The 23,814-nt window shown below is 36.9% G+C and overlaps 1 protein-coding gene across 2 annotated transcripts in view; it reads left to right on the forward strand.

Annotated features, from left to right (window-relative positions):
- LOC145673908 (high affinity copper uptake protein 1-like) overlaps positions 1-23,814 on the forward strand; it is a 153,948-nt gene that overhangs the window by 124,058 nt on the left and 6,076 nt on the right. For both annotated transcript variants that reach the window (XM_081743719.1, XM_081743720.1), the window contains exons 2-4: positions 598-709; positions 6,864-6,997; positions 16,126-16,233. In XM_081743719.1, the coding sequence (XP_081599845.1) occupies positions 608-709; positions 6,864-6,997; positions 16,126-16,233 (344 nt within the window). In that variant the 5' untranslated portion in view covers positions 598-607. The remainder of the gene's footprint in view (positions 1-597; positions 710-6,863; positions 6,998-16,125; positions 16,234-23,814) is intronic.

Genomic DNA, 23,814 nt, shown 5'->3' on the forward strand with positions numbered 1-23,814 from the left:
CTTTATCGTCTGCTTTTGAAATTTAGTTTGATCTCGTAAGTTATATACCTGAACGAAGAATACCAAACGAAATTTTAAAAGAAGACAATAGAATAAACAATGAGAAAAAGTTTAAAGTTGTCTCCTGGAAAAATTAAGAAAAATGAGATACGACCCTTTGTCGCGAGAGAGACGATATTATTACTGCTTAAGCTTACTCTTTCTTTTTATGATAATCAGATATTCCAAATTTCATTTAATTTCAGACTTTCTTTTCTATTTAATGTGGTATCGAGTAATTTTATTTGCATTGCTTCTTTTCCTAATCTTTTATATTTATAAGTGGATCAACATATCACCGACACATTTTCAAACAAGATCTTGTTTTTCGTGAAAGGGAGGGATATTAATATTAAAATATTAAACGTGTTGCCTAGTGATGGAGAATGAACTAAAAGCTTATATAAACTATACTCTACATTATACATTCGAATTAGAAACCAAAAGTTTAATTATATTTGTTCAGTAATATTCATTTAAATTATGCATTTTTTTAAAATCTTCATTGCGATTTTAATGTTAATCTCTAAAATTTTGTTTCTGATTTTTTTTCTCAAGGTTTTCAAACATGTACCACCAACACACCGGACACAACATGGATGCCCATGCTGCTATGCAGAACATGCATGAATCATCTGGAGGTGACCATAACCCGTCAATGTCACACGGAGTAAGTATATGTTATTCATGTAGAGGATCAAAAATGTTCTGTCGGATATTTGACCTTAGAGACATGCAATAATACAAAGTGAGACGTACCTTTAAAATCAGAAATGATACCCATTAGAAGCTATGACAATATTTTAGCAATCGGATAAACTATGGATCTCAAAGTAGTAGAACCCGACGAAAGGTCAAACAAAGAAAATATCCACTGCATTGGTCACCTTGTAGCGGTTGCGGAACCGTCGTTCCCGCATATTTTTGCCTATTTAATGGAACAAATCAAACGGTACCATATCTGATATATATATATATATATATATATATATATATATATATATATATATATATATATATATATATATATATATATATATATATATTAGGGTGGTCCAAAATCAAAAGCAAAAAATCAACTTGTTCAAATTAATCCTCCACATGGCTTATTTTGCTCCTCTAGTCATAAGGTACTTACCTGCTACATTTCAGCCCTATTGCTCAATATTTACAGGTCACTCCACTTTAAACCTTTTGTTCATGTAGTATTACGAATGGTCTAATGCTAGATTTTTTGGTAGGTATACGCTGGACCGTTTTCAAAAATTTTATCGTATGCCCACCTCCATATATACTAGTTCATTCATAAATCTAAGGTTAATATATGCTGCACTATAAAAATAGATAGATAGATATTAGGTAGATAATGTGTATACTCCCCATTACGTTCCTGTATACTACATTATAGATGACAATATAGCTTAGCTCACGCATCTCTGCCGCGATTGACGCCAACGAAGAATTAGAATCGCGGCAGAGATTTGTGAGCGAAGCTTTGCTACAATGTAATTTAATGCAGTCGCTGTGCTAATAGCTAGATAGATATAAGTTCGTAGCTTTCGTTATGATCACTAGATTTCGACAGGAGAAGTAATAATAGTTCGTGAAGCTTCACTTGCCAACCGAGCCCCTCTCAAAGGTATTAACTTTTTGTAAGTTCTGGAAACTTCCCTAGACAAATCTATTTCCAGTAATGTATATGCACAATTATCAAGACATCTCTGTTTTTTGTCTGAACATTTATCAGAATTAGCTTTTTTGATGTCAGAGTATCAGAAGAAACAAAGGAAAAGATGGTCCAAGCCTGCAGCAGTCAACGTTACCAAATATTCCAGGACGGTTTAACTCTTTTGCAACGTACCCGCACGATTGTGCGGGTTGTGCTGATAGCAACAACAACTACTAATAATTATATATTTTTGTGTTGTATTTTATTTTTCCGGACGGGAACGGTTCGCCACAATTTTGCGTGTTATATATGAGTCGTACAGATGCGTCAATCCCATACGAGAGTGCGTATTTCTTTTGTTTGCGGTTGAAGTTTGGTGGGGAGTTATAAAGATGTTGAAAAGTTTCCCGTACGGAAAGGGTTAAGCTGACAAAGAAACCCAAAGAACTTAATTTGGAGGTCCTTGTAACAGAGAAAACACTGCCGATATTTGATGTCCTAATGGAAAAAGACAAAAAGAAGTCTCAGTCTGTTCTCAAATAAACTCCAGAACATAGGCGAGATAATTTTTTTCCAGAATTTTGCGAATTATCAAAACAAATGGCTGTGGTAAATGATGTAGTTGAAAGATGTAAAAGACTCATTCAAAAGAATAATGAAGCCTTGACAAAAGATGAGGAACAGAAGCATTTTATTCTTCGATTGGTTGAAAACCATCATACAAATTTTCTCACTCCACTGGAGAAAGCGTTTTTGTAAATTGAAAATACAAATAATGACATTTTTTCTAAAATTTTGACAAGTAAAAAAAAAAGACAATATGGAGCGACCTGTAAATTTGATTTGATTGTACTGAAATTTCGTTCGTTCGTTGTATACATCAGAAGGAATCAAATAAGCCTTGTGGACGCTCGACCACCGTTAGTTTTGTGTGTTTTGGACCACCCTAATATATACAGTATATATATATATATATATATATATATATATATATATATATATATATATATATATATATAGTGTGTGTGTTTCAAAACAACACAGGCAACGTTTGGGAGGTAAGACAAAAAAGTGGACCTGGATGCACAAATCCTTCCTTTCGGCTGTCGAAAACATGAAAAAATGAACCTTAAAGTCCATAGGTCCAAAACTATTTGACCTACCGTAGTCGGGTCAAGACTTCATTTAGGTACTAGTATATGCCCTATACAAATATCCAAGTTTCAGAATCCTGCGGTAATTCCGCAACAATTTTTATAGAGATAGTTAGTGAGTAGTTCAAATTGTATACCCGTAGCCAAACCCCCACTTTGCAAGTTGTTGCGTGAGTACCTTAGAATTATGAAACATGTGTTTTTGGATAGAGTACATACTAGTTCCTAAGTGAAGTCTTGACCCGACTATGGTAGGTCTCAGTTTTGAAGATATGGGCTTTTAAATTTCAATTTTTCATGTTTTCGGCAGCCTATAACTCCGAAAGGAAGCATTTGTGCACCCAGGTTGGTCTATACTTTTTGTCTTATCTTTGTGTAAGGAATCACCTCCCAAATGTTGTCGGTGTTGTTTTGAAACATTCTATATATATATATAAGGAATGTATTACAGTTCCCCATCCAAATGGAATAATGATGTCACAAGTAGGGATGTACAAAGCCGTCCTTTTCGGGCAAGAGGTTTCCTCACAAAAAGCCAGTTTTCGGAAAAAGAACGAAAAGCTTCCCTTTTTGCCTTTTAATAACTTGATTATGAACTTTGCTTTCTTGTAGGGGATTAAAATTAAAAAAAAAAACTGCCTTTACAACATTAACTGCTCATGAGTCCTCTTTTAAGTCCAAGGGCTTGCTGTCTTAATTGGTTTTCCGACTGCCAGCAGATGTAAATTATGCAACTGAACATATTACAAGTGCCACTTAGGTTGCCTAACGATCTATCAAGTGCCTCGTAGTTACACATCTCGTCATGTGCATTTTACGGAATGCCTAAATTCAAACTGACAGACAAGGAAAAGTATCATAAACCAAGAAATGGATACAAAGACTATTTACTTTATGTATAAATTTTTTCTTACATTTCATACTCTGTTGTGAAACAATATTCTGAGCTTGAAATATGTTATATTTGAACTAAGTATGGTCTTTTTCAATTTCCGAAATTTCAGTTTTCGATTTTCGTTTCTCGTTTTCTCCAAAAAAAAATCTTTATTTCGTTTCTCGTTTCTATTAGAACTAGGTATGGCCTTTTCCGAAAATCTGTTTTTCGATTTCGGAAATTTCAGTTTTCGGTTTTCTTTTCCTGTTATCGAAAAAATTTTATTTTTCAGAAAAAAATCTCGTTTATCCGTTTTCGAGAAAAACGTTTCTCGTTTCCTGGTGATTCTTAATTTTTAGATATTTTTATAAAAATATTTTTTGATGTGTTTCATTCTTCGATAATTTTTCGTTTTCCGCTTTTCGAGAAAGATATCTTTTTCAAAAATCTGAAAACTTTTTCACGGATTTTTGTTTGCTTATTTCCGGCCTTTATTTGATTTTTCTTTTAAATAATAAATCACAATTGTAGTATATATGGTAAGCGATCAATAAAAGTCATTCGATCCTCACCAAGATTGACATGGTTGTACAGTCCACAGCAAAAAACCTTCAACATGAGCATGTAAGTTTATTGTGGGACTACGACTAACAGCGCCGGGAATTAACATAACGTCTAAGTGGCACGAATCATGCCAGGAAAAACCTTGGCATCCTCCCCTGCATACTTATTTTGGAGCAAAAGACTTTGTCGTTTCACATTAAACTTATATGCTCATGTTTCAGGTTTTTTTGTTGCAGACTGTACATGGACAAGACTCTTAACCATACGTAATATTATGATTTGCAAACCTTTGATTCGCGAGTTATTGGCCATCAAAGTTGGATTTCATGTTGTAACGAAATCATATTGTATAACGTATACCGTCGACGAAAACCATCCGACCCAGAAAAAAAAAATAGTATGATTGTAGACCTCAACGTATTTAGTACACATGGTTAATATTATGATGTTTGGGCTTTTATGTTTCCAAGTAATGTGCATGGAAAAAGTACACATTACGGGGCCTATCTTGCGTACAAGATAGCCCCCCAAATGACACCCCCTCTTTCCCAAAAACTATCAGGGTACAAACAAAACTTTTTTCGGTACAAACGGTACAAACAATTTGCTTTCGAATGGTGTATTTCATTTTTTTCCCTGTGATACGGGGGGGGGGGTATCTTGGCGCCAAGTTAGCCCCCAAATGTCATCCCCTCTTTCTCGAAAACTATCAGGGTACAAACAAAACTTTTTTCGGTACAAACGGTACAAACGATTTGCTTTCGAATGGTGTATTTGATTTTTTTTTTTTGCTGTGATACGGGGCGGCTATCTTGGCGCCAAGATAGCTCCCCCGAATGTCATCCCCTCTTTCTCGAAAACTATAAGGGTACAAACAAAACTTTTTTCGGTACAAACGGTACAAACGATTTCCTTTCGAGTGGTGTATTTCAATTTTTTATGCTGTGATACGGGGGAGCTATCTTGGCGTCAAGATAGCCCCCCCAGTTGACCTCTCAAGTAACCCTATAAGGAAAATGGTACAAACGAAAATATTTTCGGTACAAACGGTACAAACGTAGTACAAACGAATGACCTAGTCGTTGTTTCAATATTCTAAAGTCGGGGGGCTATCTTGCCATACGTGTACAGCTACATGTCTCTGCACTGTGTTCCAGATGTAAAGCTCTTTCCTTTTCATGTATGTTTCAGCAGCGAACGGGTTTGCTGCGTTAGCTTCAATCGAAACATTTTCGTCTTCCGTTGTCACTTGCGGTTTACTCAGTTTCGCTTTGCTTTGTAATCCCTGTTCCCTTTCTGATTTGCATCGTTCAATTCAATATTTTACTGTTTTAACATCCAGGCTTATGGCTCTGACAATTTGCTTTTTAGGCATCCCAGCTTCCCATATGCAATTATTCTTCCTCTAGTTATAAGAGACAAATAGTCTACCATCTTTGTTTTTATATTGTAAAGGAATCAATGTGTCTTTGCTTCGATTCACAAAGACTGTTATTAATAATGCATTGAGTTATGCAGACAATAATGTTGGTGACAGGTTTCTATTAATTTTATTTGTGTTTTGTGGAGTTTCTGTGTAGAGTGCTTGCGTTCTGAACTGTCAACAGCCAACTGGTTGTTGTTTTGCTACATCAGCAATTTATGAATGTTATGTATTTATTGTAATAAAGTTACGAGAGACACCTTGCTGTCTCCTCCCAACACCTAAAACCACACCTCCTATGACGTCTGGGACTCGCTTTCGATATCAACGAGAATAGTCGCCGAGCCTGGGGGTCCTCCTTAAATAGCCCCGGTTACTTCCGTCTCGGGGAGTAGCGATATAGATTTGAAGCCGGGAGTAACGGTTCGGAGTGGAAGCTAATCTCGGACTTCTCCTACGAACTGGCGGATGCCCGCGATATCCCGCCAATAGTCCAGGACCAGATCCATAGCAAGATACCAGGAGACCAGAGAGGGACCAACGCACGCCCGGACGTCATGAAGGTACACTTTCCCTAACCGATAAACCTAACCCTAACCCTGTCTCTCTTCTTTCATAGAATTTCTTCGTTATTAACTCTAATATCCCAATGATCTTTTACTTCAAAGGACAGCCGTCCGAATCCAGTGCCTGTGAACTGAGCTAAATTCCCCACTTTAGTTCTTCTGACGGCTTGTGTGTAGGTGGAGTTTCCTTTCATTTTTCCTCCCCCACACACCCTTTATAATATATATATAATTTTTTGTTTAGTTTTCGTAAGTTCCGATTTATGTTAACAAATAGCGTATCTGGAACTCCATTTTCTTTTGATGTTACTCATTATCAAGGGTAATCATATGTTGCTGAACTGTTTCTGTACAGTACATTTAAACAAAATGTATTTAAATCAAATATATTTTTTATGCATGTAATGAGTGCTTTACTTTCTTGAGTCTACCTACTATTTCATACTAAGGTATTTGTACACATTGCACTTACTGTCAGTGTTCATTTTACAGACTTAGAACAACAACAATAACTAAGTGATGTATGGTGCTAATTTATAACGAATCATTTATATTTCTTTTCGTCACCTTTCAGATGGTTTTCCATTTTGGATACAATGAAGCAGTGCTTTTTGAGTCATGGAAAGTGTCATCAATAGCAACATTGATAATCTCCATGGTAGGGATTTTCATTGTTGCTGTATTCCATGAAGGATTGAAGTATTACAGGTACAGTAGTTACGATTTTCTTCTCAATACAAAATAAACTAATGTACAAAATAAACTAAATATTTCAGATGGTATAGTAAAAAGCTTAAGTAAACGCATCTTTTCTTTTCTAACAGACTAAAGGGAATCAGTTCACAAACAAAACATTTCAGATGTATGATTGTTTTACCAGAAGTAAAACCTATGTACTGCATACAGTACTATAACAAAGAAATTCGATATCTAATCTATGTCGTTGTTCAGTGGTTGCCATTTTTTTTTTTGGACTAACGACTCACGTTACTGTATGCCCACGACATCGTGACAGGTTTTTGATTTCTTTCTTAGTAATAGTATAAATTATAATACTGTAAGCCTCTAAGTTTCCATAAAGTAGTCACTCTATGTAGTACTGAGCATTGTTGATTGGCATAATCTGTCTCAAGATTCATTTTAACTATGGGTTGAGGCATAATTCCGTAGCGTTCTGATTTGACCTGGCAACACTGTATTGCTGTTCATTTGTTTACTGTTTTTACCAACGATGTTATAAAATAGAGGATCTGACCATACGTATCTTCATCCTATGAACTCACTGAAGCCAAAAAAAAAACAACCGAGCATCGTCTGATTAGCTACTGTCGTTTCCGCCATAATTATTGGCTCGAAACATTGCTATCTTAGTGGCGCGGAGCGGGCAGAGTAGGTGTGGCGAAACTGTGACGTATGGCTTCATGATTTTGTTGTATGGGTAGATCCTCTATTTTATAACAATCTTGGTTTCTACATTATCACTGTTTACTTTGGAGTGTTATTTTGTGGAATACGAGTTGTCAGGGAGGTTGTTACAAGCGATTGTTATTTCTTCGGTGTTGAAGATGGAGTGTCAGGTCGAGAATAAAGAACATTTCCGACATATCTGCTGTAGCTACGAGTTTAACCGAGGTTCAAGTGCAGCAAATGTGGCTAGGAATATGTGTGAAGTGTAGGGAACTAATGCTATCGGTGAAAGCACAGCAAGGAAATGGTTTTCTCGTTTTAAAGCAAATCAGTTTGGTTTGCATGATGGAAGACGCACAAGAAGACCATCTGTTTTCGATTAGGAACGTTTAGAAAGTTTAATTCGCGAAAATCCACACCATACAACCAGAGAATTGGCTAGTGTGATGAAATGTGACCAAACAACCGTCGTTCGCCATTTACGTTCCATGGAAATGATCCGGAAGGAGGGTTCATGGGTACCGCACGTGCTTAGTGAACGAAACAAAACTGATTGTTTGACAATTTGTGCTTTTTTGTTGTCTCGTCATCGAGTTACCATTGCACAACATCAATCGTTCCTGTCACACATTGTTACTGGTGATGAAAAATGGTGTCTATATATCATTTTTTTAAACTGAATTTCATAAATAAAACATTAACAAACAAACTTAAGAAACTATATTTAAAACGCTACGGAATTATGCATCAACCTAATATTCATTAAACGCTTCACGGTATTTACGTTTTAAAATTTCGCTACACACATTATGTGATTGTGCGATACACTGGTGGGTACCACTCTCGTAAATAGATGGAAGATAATCTTAAACAACGAATTTGGAAATATTTCAATATCAAAAGTACTGTTAGTTATACAAAATATCAAATGTATAGTTCAGTGAATATGTTCCCTTCTTCCAAAATTTACACTGAAAATGGATATTACCGTATGAAAATGACATCTGCAAATTTTTCTAAAAGATTCAACTATTATATTTTAACACAATAATAAAGTTCAATGTACAAAGAAAGAAACATATTGAAAGCTGGTTAGGTAGCACAGGCAGATATACCGAAACGGACATTCATTAAAGCAGTGGTCTCCAAACCGTCGATCTTGAATTATTAATAGTTGACGGGGAAATGTTTGGTAGATTGCTTTAACCCTCCGGTATGGCTAACCTTGATTTCATCACTGAGCTGGATAACCACAAATGTAAGAGTTTTTCTTAACTAAAAGTTGGTAGTTCTTTTGGTTGGTGGTTCACAGTAGGATTTGAAAACGCTACAGTAGCTCAGTAACTTCATTAGCTTCTAGACTACTGCATTAAAGGATATGAAGAAAACTGAACCTGAGGAAAGAATTATTTTGAGTCCTGTTTACAAGCTTGACGATTTAAATCTCTAACTTATTGATAGTATCTCCTGCAGAGAAGAATTGTATCTGACTTCAGCTTCTACTTTTACATCGATAAAATATTGAGTATAACGAAAGAACTCAGTGTATAATATCGTTTCTTAGGTAAGTATATCCTTCCTCCTCTGACTCTAACATATTAACATCCATGCGAAATTCGAGAAAAATATTGTAACCTTATGGCATTTTTACTCAATATTGTCATTAATATTTCAATGGACTATTTTTCTGACAGTGAGAACAATTTGACACCATACAACATTTAATTCGAATGTAGTATTGAATTTAGTCAAGAGCGGAAAGCGGTTATCTTTAAGTACATTATCCTCATTCTATATTGGACTTCAGTGAAAATTATTATTATTGTTAGGTATTCTGTCTTTTGGCAGGTCCTGGGACTAATGAGTTCTTTAAAAAAAATAGGTTTGGGCCTGGAAATATTTTTGCACGTTTCTCGATATAACAAAATATTTTACAAACTATTAGATAGTAATGGAGAATGGAAGTTTGAAACCATTCCTCTTTGTTATTACAATGATACACGTGATTATATACTGTGCTTCAAAGATCCTATCTGTGGAATAAAAAATTAGTAATTCTAAAGGAATTTACAGTGGTAAACTCAAATTTAAAATCATAATTTTGCTGTCTGGGATATATTTTAGTAATTTGAAGATATGAATAATATATATTTCCACAAATATAGTTAATTTTTGTGGTTACTTGGCAACAAGGTGAGAATTACCGGGGGTGAGGGGGATTTCCCCCTCAATCACATTTTGTTCCCCCCAAAGAAGTCAGCTGAAGTATCCCCACCGGGGATACTCGCTTTACCCCCAAACTAAGCTTAGTATAACGTTAAATTTCACTGATTTTTGCCATTTCTTCTAAGTTTAATCTTCTAGCTGTAATTCAAAATGAGCGATATAAACTATTCAGTTTTGGTCATTTCTACCTATCACCCAATTACCCACTGTTTTCAACGATGTTTAGTTGAACTATATTACTATGACTACGGTTGTTAGTTACAACCATACCTTTGTGCCCTTCAGTTCGTCATTGTTCGTGAATTTGAATGTGCTAATTGCGTATAACAAAGTCGCATAGGATCATTTCAGGCAATACCGACACCTTTAGGACATTAACTCTACTACAAGATTGTACGGAAACTATTAAAGAAACGAATTATAGCCCATGATTAAAAATGCTATTTCAGCTAGTTAACAGATACAATACATGTTACACAAAGCAATGTGTGGCTGTGGAGGCGCAATTGAAATGAACGATAAAAAAGCGTCGGTCTTCCCCAACTCTATGGGGGAAGACCGACAGGTTATTGGGGGTAATACCGACATCAACATTAAAACCTTACGTACTATGATAGTGTCACTAATAATTCCAGAACACACATTACTGTTCGTAAAGTAGTTCATGGACTTTAAACAAACACGGGAATTTATAAGTTTGGGAATGTAGAATACCTTTACTTACAGCTCCGGAAAATATTTAAAAATGTCACTGAGTTACACTGAGTCGCTCTTTAGTGATCAATGTTAAACCCAGAAATGGTTAATTTCTATCATTTCTCCTGTGAATATCGACTCCAGAAATAGGGAAGCGCACGAGTCGAGTCGAGTCGAGATTTAAGCCTGTCTCGACTCGTATCGAGAAAATGTTGTCTCCACCCGTGTCTCAACTCGACAGTTTCTGCCTCGACTCGACTCGAATTCGAGACGAGACGTCTCGAAATTCGAGTCAAAACAAAATATACGAGTTAAAATATATGCACACATCAGCCAGAACATTATGACTACCTACCTAATTGTCAGTATGTCCACCTTTGGCACGGATAACAAGGCCCACGCGTCTTGGCATGGACGCAATGATCCTTGGTAGGTCACTAGAGAAAGTTGGCACCACATATGCACACACAGGCTACCTAATTCCCGTAATTTCCTGGGAGGGGGCGATGCACTCTGACGTCACGTTCAATCACATCCCAGATTTGTTCTATTGAGTTCAGATCCGGCGAATTGGGGGCCAGCACATCACTTGGAACTCGCCCCTGTGTTCCTCGAACCACTCCATCACACTCATGGCCTTGTGACATGGTGCATTATCTTGTCGAAAAATGCCACAATCGGTGGGAAACATGGTCGTCATGAAGGGGTGTACGTAGTCTGCAAACAGTGTGTGATACGCCTCGGCGGTCATGGTGCCTTGCTCGAGCTCCACTAGACACATGGAAGCTCATATGAATGTTCCCCAGAGCATAATTGAGCCGCCGCCAGCTTGTCTCCGTGCCGCAGTACAGGTGTCAAGGATCTGTAGCCTTGAAACCCGACGGATTCGCACTCTCCCATTGTCATGATGTAGAAGATATCGGGATTCATCAGACAATGCAACGCTCTACCACTGGGTCAAGATCCAGTGGCGATGGTCACGTGTTCATTTCAGTCATAGTTGCCGATGTCGTCGTCTGCGGAGGCCCATTGTTTGGAGTGTTCGGTGCACTGTGTGTTCAGACACACTTGTACTTTGCCCAGCATTAAAGTCTGATGTTAGTTCCGCCACATTTCCTCTGTCCTCTTTTACCAGTCTTCCCAACCTACGGTGTGCGACATCTGTAATGAGGTGGGGGGTGCCCAACCTCTCGACGTTTGGACGTCGTTTCACCTTGGTTTCGCCACTTGTTGAAGACAATCACAACAGCACTCCTCGAACACCCGACGAGACCTGCAGTTTCCGAAATTCTCGTGCCGAGTATCCGGGCCATTACAACCTGCCCTCGATCAAACTCAGATAGATCGCGCGCCTTCCCCACTCTCACTGATACTACATACATCGAACGTGTGTCTGACTAACAGGCATTCCTTGGCAGGTGACGCTGCTATCGCCTGGACGTGTTTATAGCGATAGTAGGTAGGTGGTCATAATGTTCTAGCTGATCAGTGTATAATAAATAAATTTAAAATGTAGGTAATTTTCAACATTCTGACCAACTTGCAGAAATAATAAATGCTGGAATTGGTTTCAAGGCTGTTTCTGAGTGAATACTTTCTTCAAAATAATATTTAAAATTATAGAAAGATTTTCGAGACATTCGAGTCGAGTCGAGATTTTTACGAGCAGTCTCTACTCGAGTTGTGTCTCGACTCGAAAATTCGAGTCGAGAAATACGTTTGCCTCGACTCATCTGGAATTTTACAAAGCGTGACTCGACTCGTGAACATCCCTATCCAGAAATAAAATTAGGTCCTAAGTTTTGACGTTTTACAGTTTGACCCAATTTTGTGATTATTGATCAAGTAGTTTTCGAGTTTTTTTTCTTTGTTTTTCGAACGGACGGGCAGGGTAAATATATAAGGGCCTAACTCCTTAAAAACCTAACTCCTTAAAAACATGTATTGCGATAAACATTTGGGAAACTGAGCTCAAGGTACGCACTAGCATTCTCTCTATTGTTCAACGTAATTATGAAAAGTATGTAATATAGTAAGTACATATCAACATGATAACGTTTTACTAGATAAAATTAGTTTTTCATGCTTACTACTATTCAGAGCTAAGTTCCACTTATCAAACTCCAACGCTACAAACAAGGAATTTCATTACTATGATTGTCGTAATAAACGTTCAAATTTGATTGAAATTCATTATGGCGTCCTGCGCAAGTTTCTTTTCAAAATCTGTTTCCTTAAATATAGGTTAATATTTAAATAAAATGTTAGACATAACACGAAAACCGGTCAAACAATATACATATTTCATAATGAGATCATTATTTTAAAATACTTTACACATACAAATAATCATTTCACAGAAATAGTAAGAGCTAACAGAAAGTGCCATCTTGTGTGCTCATTGTAAAACAGATCAAGAAGTTTTTCTTTTATTTGTTACCTTTTTTCTATATCAGAATACACAACCAAGTGAATCAGTGTCTTGTGTTGTAGCTGAAATATAATTCTATTTTATAATATAGAACTGAAATCTGTACTGACTTCTTGATGGTGATTTACCTTAGTTACGTGAGTAGAAAATCACCATTATGGTTGCCTGCTAAACATCTTGCCAATTTCACCTCTCTTATTAAGGAGTCTTCCCGTTCTGACTAATATTTCAAGATGGGGAGTTCTGTCCAGATTGATTTTTTGTAGCGAATTTTTCTTTAGTAATTATAACAGATTTTGTAAGAAGAATAACTATTTTTCAAGTTTCATTATAAATTTTAGACGTTATTTTATTTGTTCTTCTAAGAAAAATGACTAGATAGAGTTCTGTTATTAGCAGTATTATTAACATCTACTTTACTAAAAATGAATGTGATTTTTTAAAAAATACCTACAGTACAGAGGAATAGAAAAGTGACTCAGTTGTAAGAAAGCCGTTTGCTATTTGAACTGAAACGAAAATAAAATAAACTTCGATCTAATATCAAACCATTTCAGAACAGAATTTTATTTAGTTTTCTAATAGTTCAACTCCAGCATGCTAAGACTCGCAGTACGTAAAACGTGCCTCCTCACATCCTCGCCACATGTTTGGTCATATTAAGCAAACAATGCAAGATGATGTATAAGACGGCCCTCATCTCTGAGTACCTGACCTTTTGATTAATTAAAACTCTACAAAGAAATATACAAGTATTTCAATATGTGATATTGATATTTTGTATTGCTGGTATTTACATTGACAATGAAAATAGAAGTACATATGATACTATTGCATATAGCATAGAATTTTGTATATAAGACAAATTAGATGATAGGGAGATGTCGAAAAAGGGGTTGTGATGTAGAATAATAAGATTCCTTCTTAAGGGTTGCCTTATGCACCCTCTTGCATTGTTTACTTAATATATGGCCAAACCTGTCTTGAGGATGTGAACTGTGGCACCTTTTATATACTACGAGTCTTAGCATGTTGGAGATGAGCTACTGGAAAACTGAATAAAATTGTGATGTGAAATGACTTGATATTAGACCAAATTAAGTTTATTTTATGTTCGTTTCAGTTACAATGTGAAACGGCTTTCTTGCAACTGAGTCAAACAATTTTCCATTTTCCTGCAGTTTTTTTAATCACATTCAACTTAACTAAAGTAGATGTGAATAATACGGCTAATAACATGACTCTATCCTAGTCATTTTTCCGAGAAGAACAAGTAGAATAATATCTAAAATTTATTATGAAACTTTAAGATGTAGTTATTCTTCTTACAGACTCTGTTAGGAATACTAAACAGATTATTACGAATGCTGAACAAAATTCAAGAGGACAAAACCCAAGGAAAATTGTGAAAAACGGACTAAATTAAGCGACAGCACCATAGGTGCAACATGATAAAATGATGATTATTGTTTTCTTCAAGTGTTATGCATCTAAAATGTTATCTGTAATTCTTCACTTTATTGAAATAACATTTTTAAAATACTGAAAACCATATAAAACACGTAAGGTGTTATAATAGGTATATATTTCACATTTTGATATTTGCTATAAAAATCTTGATCAGCACTTCAGAATTAAAATAAATAAATATCTATACATTACTCAAAGCAAAAAACTGCTATATGTCACCTCACAAAGATATTTTTTAAATCAAATAATATTACACTTTTTTGTAATTAAACTGAATGGTCTTACAGTAATATGCTAAACATATTTCAAATATATTAAAAGTATAATAATTGAAGTACCCATAACTTTTCGTATGGGTGTGTGTGAAAGTAATTAAAGCCAATCTGCTTTTTTATTATAACGTTTTTACGTTTTATTGGGTTTTCAGTATTTTAAAACAAAGGAAAAATTATTTCAGTAAATTGAAAAAATATAGATAGCATTTTAGAATATATGACAATTGAAAGAAAAAATAATCATGTAGGTTTTGCCCTGGTACATACAATATATACTCCTATAATTCTGTTCCCTGGACTTTGTCCACCTCGTCAGAATTTTCCTTGGATTTTGACCGCTTGGATTTAGTCCCCACCTTCTTTACTACAGCCATTATATACATGAGTTACGATCTGCATAAAAACACAGTAGAATCAAGCTTTTTGGTGCTGCATTTTTCTAAAAAGTCCTCCCTGCATAAAGTTCTCTGTTTCCGAAGATTAGGCAGAACGGGAATTCCCAATCTGCCTAAAGATAACATCATTGAAAATACTTTCTACAAAGTGCTGGAGGGACTTTAGGCAGAACGGGAATTAGGCAGGACGGGAATGAATCCTTGTCAACGTCCATATTTACGAATTTATTTTGTGAAAATTTCGACAAGATTCTTTGCTCAAAAATCTTCATTAGGATTTGTTTCTTTAACTCTCCCTCTGATTAGCTTGAAGAAGTTGAGGCACAAGAAATTAATCAGTTATCTGCGTCATTTCTATACTCAAGCGTAGACAGAAGTACATCTCCTTTTATTAACTTACGACATGTTATTTTTTCATTCTTGTAGAAACACATACACTAAGATTCTGATGATTACTATCCTGAAACGATTATCGGCAACAATAATAAACAGAAGTAAGAATGAGACAAAACTCAAATTCCACAAAGAGAATGCTTAAATCTAAGACAAACACATGTGAACGTAACAACAATATCTATTTTTTTAAAAAATGTATACAAGAAACTTATAAAAAATACACCGCATACTTAAAATATTTTACTCTAATTTTTGGTTATAGATTAAGAAATTTAAGTACACTGTTTGTAGAAACTACAAAAAAAAAACTTATGAGTGGAGTAAAATTTAAGCCAAAAATTGGTTACGTGATCATGGATAACTTATTAACATTTCTGAACTATACAGTGCTTATAACTTTCACAAAATAGCATGTAGTGAAGCGTCCACGTCTACCACTCAACATATTGTTATTATTATTCGGATATGCAATTTTATAAAATCGTAAATTTAGCTAGGATTTTCAAGAGCAATAAAGCTGTATAATTTGTTTTTTCACAGGGAGTACATCTATAAAAGAACAGCTGATGCTCAACATGGTTTCGCCTTTCCTACTCCTTCAAAGAAAGCTTGCGATGGAACAACACAGCTTCTGATGAATGTATTCGAGTAAGTACATTTCGGATTAGTGTAGTGTGTAACCTTTTGCAACACAGCAGTTATGCATGATTCTGTCTGGGAAAACATAGAGGAATGTGTGCTTCTGGTATCTACATATAAATATACATACATATAAACAAATATATACACATATACATCTTCGTACACGTTTACCTATGGTTTCTGGTATATAGAAATGAAAGACTATTTGCTCCTTAAGAGCTCTCTATTTGTACTCGTAGGATCCATGCTTTAATACTTCATACGGAAGAAACTTTGCAAATAATTAATATACAGTACATATATACAGAGTGAACGGTAACTACGTGGACAAACTTCAGCAGGTAATTCCGGACACCTGTACGAGTAAAACGTCTTGGGAACAGATGCGAGCCGATCAATAGTTTGGACGCTACAGGGCGTCGAAATCGTGAGAATATTAACTTGAGAACCCCATATCTTCACTATCCTGAATAACAGAGCTAAGGCGGCAAGGCCACGTCAAAGAAACCGAATCTGCTCTATCCAAAAATGCCTATGCTACAAGTGTGACATTCGCGCACAAGGGAGTTCCCAAAAGAAATGGGGATTCCCGGAAAGTTCTTACTGAAATCTGGTTCCCAATTTGCATGGTTCGAGGCCAGACGAGCAGCAAGCAATGATTTGTTGTTGGAAATGTCATATCGCCAACATTGTCAATATGGCGCAGGAATTTACATTTGTTATGTGGGGTTGCATAACTGTAACAGCAGGTAGACGTTACGTAATAACAAGACTATATTCTTGAGTGATCAGACCTGAGAGGGGAAGTCTTTTGAAATGAATAGAAGTAGCATTAAGTAAACAACTACATGTAGACATAGAAGTTAGTCGAAACACAGTTGAAAATAGGGTGCAAGAACTCGAAACTATGAAATGTGAAAGACCACTACATAAGACAAACATTTGTATTGGAACGTGCATTCGTACAATACCTTTTTGCATGTCACAATTGTAGTTCTTGGCTCTGAAAACTTCACAGGAGATGTCGGAAATGCCGTTCCTGAGCGTCAATGCACCCAGCAACTCGTCGCATCATGGATTGCTGAACCCGCTCCATTCGTCCATCTTGCACCCGAAGTTCGTCAAATGCTGTACGGATACGTTGTTGATGTTGTCTGGAGATCAGGAACGGGCTCGGTATATACGATACTTTTCACGTGTCGAGGGGGTTCAGGTCAGGTGACCGGGCAGGCCATGCAATACGATCTCCAGGACCAATCCGTCTGCCAGGAAAAATGGTGTTTAGATATTGGCGGACGGGACGTCGGAAGTGAGCTGGAGATTCATCATGCATCATCCACATGACCCAGCATACTTGGAGTGGCACATCTTGAAGTTCAATAGGCAGACTCTTCCGCAGAAAATCCAGATAAGCCTGTCCATTGAGGTGCTGTGGCAGAAAAACTGGCCCAAGTAGGTGGTATCCAAGAATCCCCGCCCAAACATTGACGCTGAACCGTTTCTGAGGAGACGATTTAACCATTCCATGGTGTTATCTGTATCCCACAGATGACGGTTGTGTAGGTTGATGATGCCAGTTCTACCAAAAGTCGCCTCATCAGAGAAGAGGATTGACGACAGATATCCAACAATAATGGTCATCCTCTGTAATAACCACCGACAAAACCTTTCTCGCGGAGAGAAATCCACAAGTGATAATGCCTCGACACGTTGCAAGTGATAGAGATAGTAGTTGTTGTGCAGAATACTTAACACAGTCGCTTGACTTATATCAAACTGGCGGGCTACTTGCCAAGAGCTTGCACTATGGTTATTCGCAATATCTTGTAGCACACCTTCTTCGAGTTTTGGTGCCCGAACATACTCCAAACGGCCTCCACGTTCACGCATTCTCTCAAAGAATCCTGTTTCACGCAAACGCCGAAATATTGCAGCAAACGTTTGGTGATGCGGTTGCTGCCCAAGAGAATACTTCTCCGCCTAAATTTTGCTGCTTCCCGACCATTGCCGTCTGCTTCGCCATACACGAACAACATATCACCCTGTTCTCGCTAGGAATAATGGACCATTTTACCAGCACCACACAACACACGTTCCCTCATGAGGCACACTCATATAGTAAACATGGTGGATGTGCCGTGACTCCCGCTACATGCCAGAGTACGTCTATGTACTGTACACCATTCCACATTTTGCCTCTTCTCCTGTGTGCTCTGCATTGCGGGCCTCAGGTTTGAAACACTGTACTGTCTTGCTGCTGTGCATTGGGCTTGGCTTTCCACGCACATTTATTATGATTACTGTTGTGATATGTATTATTATTGATATTCATAATAATAAAAACATAGTCGTAATTATAATACCAATACTCATACTAATAATAATACTAGTACTAATAACACTACAAATAGTTGCTACCATCGTTCTTCTCGTCTTACTCTTATGTATTGGTTTTTGTTGCTTCCCTCTCTTAATTTCCTTGTAACCGGTTCCAACTGTTACGCCACGCAAATGTGATAATGATACCTAAGGACTAAGCCGTTACCGCATCTTCCTTCTCCCCGGAGGTTAGGTTGACTGAGGGACGTAAAAGCGATACAATAACAATGCTACATTCCAGTGCGGATATCATGACAGTTGTCAGGGTTTTCTTCAGTACCACCAGGACTATGCCGGAGTGTTATCTGTACTACAATGGATCTGGATGGCCCCTGCATTTCTAAATTATTTCCCGTGACATGGGCCATTCCTACCAGCAGCGTAGTATTTCGGTGTCACCATGAACCACAACTCTTTGTGTCTTTCATATTTCATAGTTTCCAGTTCTTGTACCCTAATTCATCTGTGTTGCGGATAACTCTCCTGTCTACGTGTTGCAGCTGTTTACACTGCTACTTCTGTTCAGTTCAAAAGACTTCCTCTCTCAGGTCTAGTCACTCAAGAACATAGTCTTGTTACTACGTAACGCCTGTCTGCTGTTACAGTTATGCAACCCCACATAACAAATGTAAATTCCTGCGCCATATTGACAATGTTGGCGATATGACATTTCCGACAACAAATCATTGCTTGCTGTTCGTCTAGCCGTCGAACCATGCAAATTGGGACCCACATTTCAGCAGAAACTTTCCGGAAATTTCCCACTTCTTTTGGGAACTCCCTTGCGCGCGAATGTCACACTTGTAACATAGGCATTTTTGGATAGAGCAGATTCGGTTTCTTTAACGTGACCTTGCCGGCTTAGCTCTGTCATTCAGGATAGTGGAGATATGGGGTTCTCAAGTTAATATTCTCACGATTTCGGCGCCCTGTAGCGCCCTAACTATTAATCGGTTCGTATCTGTTCCCAAAACGTCTTCTTGTGCAGGTGTCCGAAATCACCTGCTGAAGTTTGTCCACGTAGTTACCGTTAACCCTGTATGAGTAACAAAATTTTACCTAGGAGTAAGATTGTAGAAATCCTGAAGAGGTGTGTTAATATTTTTCTTTTCATGCTTATATTACACAGTAGAAAGCGTATTTATTTCTATACATTAGCTCACCATAAATTTGAATCTGAAACTATAATCAGAGCTTCCTTGTGGCATCCTTATCATATGTAATCTGGGAAAATGGCACTCGGATTCGAATCCCAACGCAAGTTTATGTGGTTTGGATCTAAAGTTAAACTTCTCAAATATCCCCTGTGCTTAAAGAGACTTTATACTGCAAACCAACAGAAACAAAATGCAAACTTAAAAATAGATAGAAAAAAGTATTTTGCTTGCATTTATTGTACAGTCAGCATCAAAAGTGACTCCTCCTAAATGCTGTAACTCCATTAAGTCAGGTCCAGTACTTTTGCTGCTATCACAAGTCTGGACAGATGTAACCCAAGTTACACATAAGTTTGCAAGCAGTTGGTAAGCCTGTAAAGCACTAAAACACACTATTGGTGTGGAATTGATGAAAGAAAAAAACATTTTAATCTCAATTGTTGAGAGCGTTTTGTTCAATAAGTGCAACATATCAAATGCTATTATGATTCGTTGTATGCATAATGTATTACTTCACTACGTTCTTCATATGAAAAGAAAGAAAAATCGCTGATCATACATGAATTAGAAAAAGCTTGAAATCAATTGGAAATATCATATCTAAAACGATTGAAGAAAATAAGTTTGTAAATATTTGTCTTCATTCATGAAACTACTCAAATTACCCTTCAATCTCGTATCTTCTCCATAGGAGAAAATTCTTATGTCACAGAATATAGATTGAAAGTAAAATTGAAGAACATTAAAAATTTTGGATATACGGGATTCTAACCCTAGCCACCCTGATAGAAAACCAATGCGTTAACTCCTTCCCTACGATAATTACTTACACAAAATCTATTAGCTTGTTGCATATCTTTCATGTAAGACTAGTCCAGATAGTATGGCCTGTATGAAGGAACGATCACTAGTTGAAGTACTCATTACTTCCTTTGTCAATTCAGCCTTTCTCAATGAGGACCCAAGTAGCAAGAAAGCTTTCGGACAGTTGGCGCATGCTTGGCTTTTGGCTTTCTATGCTTGCACTTGAAACGCATGCCTTCATACAATCTGCCTTTTATTGTACTTGCAAGTGATGCTTTAGATCCTTTGCAGACCGTCATAACACCACTGGAACTTCATTCGCTATTGACTTGACTTGACTTGTAAAACGCTTGTGTCAAGCTTGAATGGAACACTGAATGCAAGGTTGGCCCCATGTAACTTCGTCACTGGAATCAAGCGTGCGACATGCTTGCACGTTTTCCAATCAAGCTGGATGCAATCTTGGCCGACTTGCAATTCAAACTTACAGCAAGCGGATTTCAAGTTGTCTCTGCTATTAGGGTAATATGTTTCGGAACAAGTTTAGGCTGAGGCTTTAGTGTTGGTTTCGCAGCCTAGGACGAAAAGAAGACGGTAAGAAGATGGACCCACAACGTAAGTGAATGAAGTAACTGTCTTTTACGATAACGTGTCCACTGCCAGCCCCCCATTTCAAACAAATCCCCATTCACTTTATGTTGTGCATCCAGGTAAATGGCAACGTCGCATTTTCATTTAACACTGGATGCATAAAGAGTGTACAGCCCAAACGGCTAGCCCGATTTAAAAGATTCTTTCACTTTAGATTGAAAACATGATATTTGCAGACGGTTTCCCCTATCACATTTTGTTGTAACTCTGATAATAACAGTGTTCGAACAATACACACACACACACACACAAGTGTTCGAAGTGGAAAAAAGCAGAGGTGGTATGTTTTATTTCGATTCTGACTCAACATACCTGCTATCTAAATGTTGAAATACAGTAAGAGTATGTTGTCCAAAAGATTGCATTTCTATCTGCATAATAACTAAAATCCATTGGAGAGTTCTTCTGTAGTAACGGAGGGAGGAGCATGGAGAAATTTTAATCCTCCGCCAACAACTCTGATTTTTTTTTTAAATCCCCTTATGTTTTATTATAAAGAATTATACACAAAAATGCTCAAAACCGGACTTTTATATTAACAATTTCTTGCGGGAAAACTGCCGGACCCCCACTCGACTGAGGGGTATTCCAAACTCTCGGAAGATCCGTCCCCACTGCAGACAACCCCTAACTCCGCCCATGCTCAAAACACTACCTTTATATGCATTAAGCCAAGAAGACATATACATAAGAAAGAAACAATTCAATATGGCACATAAAAATATAAACTAGATGAACTTCTTTGACAACACCTCATTTTAAAAACAAATGGCAGGGAAAAAGGTAACAAAAATATCAGAGCTTTCAACTTAGAAATTATTTCTACATAAAAAGTAAAATACCAGAAGCGGTATGGCATTCCACCGCATATCCTACCGTCACACTTTGGCCACTGTATATAAATACAGAACCTGTTGTTAAAAAATTTGAATAACACCACTGGGTACATATATGCAAGGTTAGCATACAGTATTGCTGCAGGTATGCTCTCACATAACTTGGACATAGGTGCACCGAGTTTAATTTTTTCTGAAAGAGTATACTCTTCCTTTGGTCCCATATGAACTTTACCCGGATTAAATGAGAGCCTTCGGAGAAGGTCATGAAACACCTCACCGGTGCAGTGGGAAAACCGCAACTAACTGATTTTAAGTACGTTCATGCTTTAACCTAACTTTAACTTAGGTTGGGACCCGGGTTCGATTCCGGGCGGGAACTCACGTGGTTTGGATTTCACGTTAATCAGTAGGTCCAAGTCTCACATAACCTCACTGCTGAACGGTACGTTAAACTCAAAATAAACTTACCTTTTAAAAAAACTTCAACTTAGAGTTTAAAACAATATAATATCCCGGTAACTTTATGTAAAGTTCATAAGGGTACACTGATAATCTATGGAGCTAGAGTATAAAATTCCTTATTGGCTGACAGTGTCAAAACCATAGTTGTTTTTACGAGCACACATAACTTTAATATAGGTCCACCAATTTTGCTGAATTATTTTTTGTTTCAAAAGAATATGCTTTTCTACTGATTTCATATAAATTTCACTACCGTCTGATGGTAGTTTTTGGAGCTGGGCTAACTCACTCACTCTATGGCCTATGGAACCCGGAGGCTCAATGCCGCGTTCACAACACCCTCTATTGACTTCTGTCCTTAGCCAACTGCATCCAGCTTCTACTTTGTATTCCTATTTCTGCGAGACCTCTTTAATATTGTCCTTCCATCTGCACCTAGGTCTTCCTAATAGTCTTCTTCAAATTGGATTTCCAGTTAAAACTTTGAAAGCGTTCCTACTTTCTTCCCTCCTTGTTACATGATCTGCCCATCTGAGCCTCCTAGATTTGATGACCCTGTGTTTGGTAAACGGTATAAATTATGTAGTTCCTCGTTATTAAGTTTTCGCCTTTCACCATTCCCGTTCCTCTTGGGTCCGAATATTCGTCTCAGGATCTTTTAGTCATACACTTTCAGTCTACATTTTTATTTCAAAGTAAGCGGCAATGTTTCGTAACCCAACAGCACAATAAATATAATTATCGTTTTATATGCATTTTCTGGACTTGAAGCAGGACTCTGAAAATTATATTCCTAAGCGGCTGATAGTGTTAATATCGTAATTACCCAACTTCATTGTATGAATGTTCACTCATAACTTCCAACATAAATGTACCAATATTGATTACTTTCTTTTAGTTTCAAAGAGTACACTTTCTGGCAGATTTCGTATAAATTTTGTCAGGGACTGATGAGAGTCTTTGAAGCTAGACCATCAAACAACACAACAGCTGATACCGCTATTACTGCTTGTGTCTTCGTGTATAATTCCGTAACACATACACCGATTTTAAATAATTATTCCTTCACGCATGTTTTATAGGGAAAATTATTTTATAGGAAGTAAATGTCCTACCATTAGTTTAGGTATGTAACTAAACTACTAGGATAAGGAAAAGTTAAAAAGTTAACAAACTTAAAAGGAAAGCAACCAACTTCAAAAATACACTAAAAAGCACATAATAATAATAATAATAATAATAATAATAATAATAATAATAATAATAATAATAATAATAATAATAATAATAATAAT

Source organism: Thermobia domestica, chromosome 17, assembly GCF_964235325.1.
Source record: "Thermobia domestica chromosome 17, izTheDome1.hap1.1, whole genome shotgun sequence".
NCBI classification, from domain to species: Eukaryota; Metazoa; Arthropoda; class Insecta; order Zygentoma; family Lepismatidae; genus Thermobia; species Thermobia domestica.